At 45.1% G+C, this 2,315-nt stretch overlaps 1 protein-coding gene across 1 annotated transcript; it reads left to right on the forward strand.

Moving 5' to 3' along the window:
- Nucleotides 1-622: 622 nt before the first annotated feature.
- On the forward strand, nucleotides 623-1,971 carry LOC122008876. Its single transcript, XM_042564809.1, has one exon. It carries the CDS (start codon nucleotides 807-809, stop codon nucleotides 1,767-1,769), a length of 963 nt encoding a protein of 320 aa, XP_042420743.1. The 5' UTR covers nucleotides 623-806; the 3' UTR covers nucleotides 1,770-1,971.
- The last annotated feature ends 344 nt before the right edge of the window (nucleotides 1,972-2,315 follow it).

Below are 2,315 nucleotides of genomic sequence, written 5' to 3' on the forward strand. Positions count from 1 at the left end.
CAATTTTTCACTATCACTTTAAAAGTCATTTAGAACATTGTCATGAAAATCTAATAAAATTTCATCATTCACGAATAAGAAATAATTCAAAGTGTGCAACTATAAATGTTAATCCGTCATGAATTGATCAACCTCCAACAAGAACAAAGTTCAAGATTTATTCTCTCTTATATTTCATAAATAGGCTTCAAAGTTATAGTAAGATTATATTTATTGTATCGATCATATTCAACATAAATTCATTTCACTATATATATATTTTTATATTAATTTGTCCAAAAAAAACAATTTATAGAGTTATGCTTAAATAAACTTCTAAAAAAATGTTAATTAATTATTTTTTTTATTATAGTAAGTTTGGCTAAACGTATTTATTGTATAATAGTTTTGGGCTTTTATACCTCGTTAAAATAATTATTATATTTAATTTTATGGATTAAAAAGGAAAAAAAAAATAGAATTACATTTTATTTCGACAATGAGAAAGAAAGGCGCCATGAATTTTCCCGAACCGTGAAGGAGCATCTCCCACGCCACGTGCACGGTGCACTTCCTCTATCGAATCTCAGCCGTCCATCTCATCCACAAGAAAGAAGAAAGAAGAAAGAAGAAAGAAGAAGAAAGTTAAGGAACAAACGCAAACAAATTCTTCCTCCTCCTTCTTCATCACGGATCTCGAAATCGGTTGCGTTTTGTTCTTAGGGTTCTTAAATTACTCGATCGCTTGCTTCGATTTCGGTTTTTCTGGGGTTCGATTGCTCCTCGTGTTTGAGGGATCCGGATTTAGGGTTTCTAGATTTGAATAGATGAACGACCCCTCGCAGATGTTGATGAACCGTGGCTTCGGGATCTGGCCTCCTCCGGGGCCGGAGGATCCGATGGGGTTCTACAGTTCCTGCCGGCTACCTCCGCCCTTCGCTGCCCCCGGCGGAGCCGTGCCCGGCCGCGTGATGAACTGGAAGGCTAAGAAGTTAGTGGGTCACCGCAAGAAGGCGGCGGCAGTGGCTACCGGAGGTGTGCCTCTTGGTGGCGGTGGCATCGCTGGTGGATACAATCCGGCGGCATTTCAAGAATTCCAGTACGAGAATCGCGTAAAGGCGCGTCGGTTCTACTCGAAGAAGAAGTTCGTTCGCTCCGCCCCTTTCGCCCCCCGGAATACGACCTCATTCCTCATTCGCGCGAAGAAATCCGGCGGGATCGCCCCGCTGGTCTCACCATGCCCCGTCACGCCGGCGGTCCTTCCGACTCCCGAGCTCTCCCCGACGCGGGAGGACCTCGCCGACTTGGTCAAGGAGGAGTGGGGCGTCGACGGTTACGGTTCGATGAAGGGTCTAATCCGTCTCCGGTGGCCGAGCGGCCACGAGACCCGGCCCGGCGAGCAGGAGGATGGTAACGAAGAGGAAACGTCGAGCGAGAGCGACGTCGAAGAACACTTGGAGGTCGAGCGCCGGCTTGACCACGATGTGAGTCGGTTCGAGATGGTGTACCCCGTCGAGGAGCACAGCCTGGAGTCAGTGTCGGCGTCGGAGCTACTGGAGGGCAGAGTGAACGACCAGGGCGCGCACATAGCGCTGCTGGAGGAGGAGAACATAACGCTGAAGGGGCGGCTTTTCCGATTGGACAGAGAGGTCGCCGAGCTAAAAAAGCGGGTGCTGCTGCTGGAGTCCATCCACTCTGACAACAAGAACACTAACGGCGGCAACGACGTCGAAGAGGAGGATGGAGAGGAGTGCTCGGAACGGAGCAGCGGGGCTGCAATGGCGGATTAAGTCGAGACCTTCGAATTAGCTGCTGCTTCTTCACCTTCACCTTCTGCTCCCTTTTTCTCTGCTATAAATTGTATGTTTTGGATATAGCAATGTTGTAGAAGATAGAATTAGAGAATTTTTCTTCTCATGCAAATTATTGTTGTGTGTTGTTCATGCTTGTCTGTGAACTTACATTGTTATGCTTATAGATTAGTTTGTGTAATCTTGAACAAATTGATTTGTATGTTTCTTTAGGATGGCACAGTGACTATGATTAGTGGCCCATCCAAGGATGCTCCACTCCACACTCTTTGAAAGGGATAAATCACGGAAGCATTTACTTGCCTGACGGAAATTGATCCTGAAACAATTGTCCGAGTAGATACCAATTATGCCAATTCGTGGGGTTATGATTTTGACCTAATGGAACTTGCAAGAGTTTTACCAGTGCAATTGAAATGGTAGATTATAAAACAGGTTTGATGGAGGTTTGATTCCAAATATTTGTAGAATCAAATTGATTATACTCTTCAGTTACGAGTTACAGTAGGATACGTTACATGTTAC

The sequence above is a fragment of the Zingiber officinale genome, chromosome 1B (genome assembly GCF_018446385.1).
Source record: "Zingiber officinale cultivar Zhangliang chromosome 1B, Zo_v1.1, whole genome shotgun sequence".
Classification (NCBI taxonomy): Eukaryota; Viridiplantae; Streptophyta; class Magnoliopsida; order Zingiberales; family Zingiberaceae; genus Zingiber; species Zingiber officinale.

Coding starts and splice junctions, on each gene's coding strand:
- LOC122008876 (XM_042564809.1), top strand. CDS start 807: ATGAACGACCCCTCGCAGATGTTGATGAACCGTGGCTTCGGGATCTGG.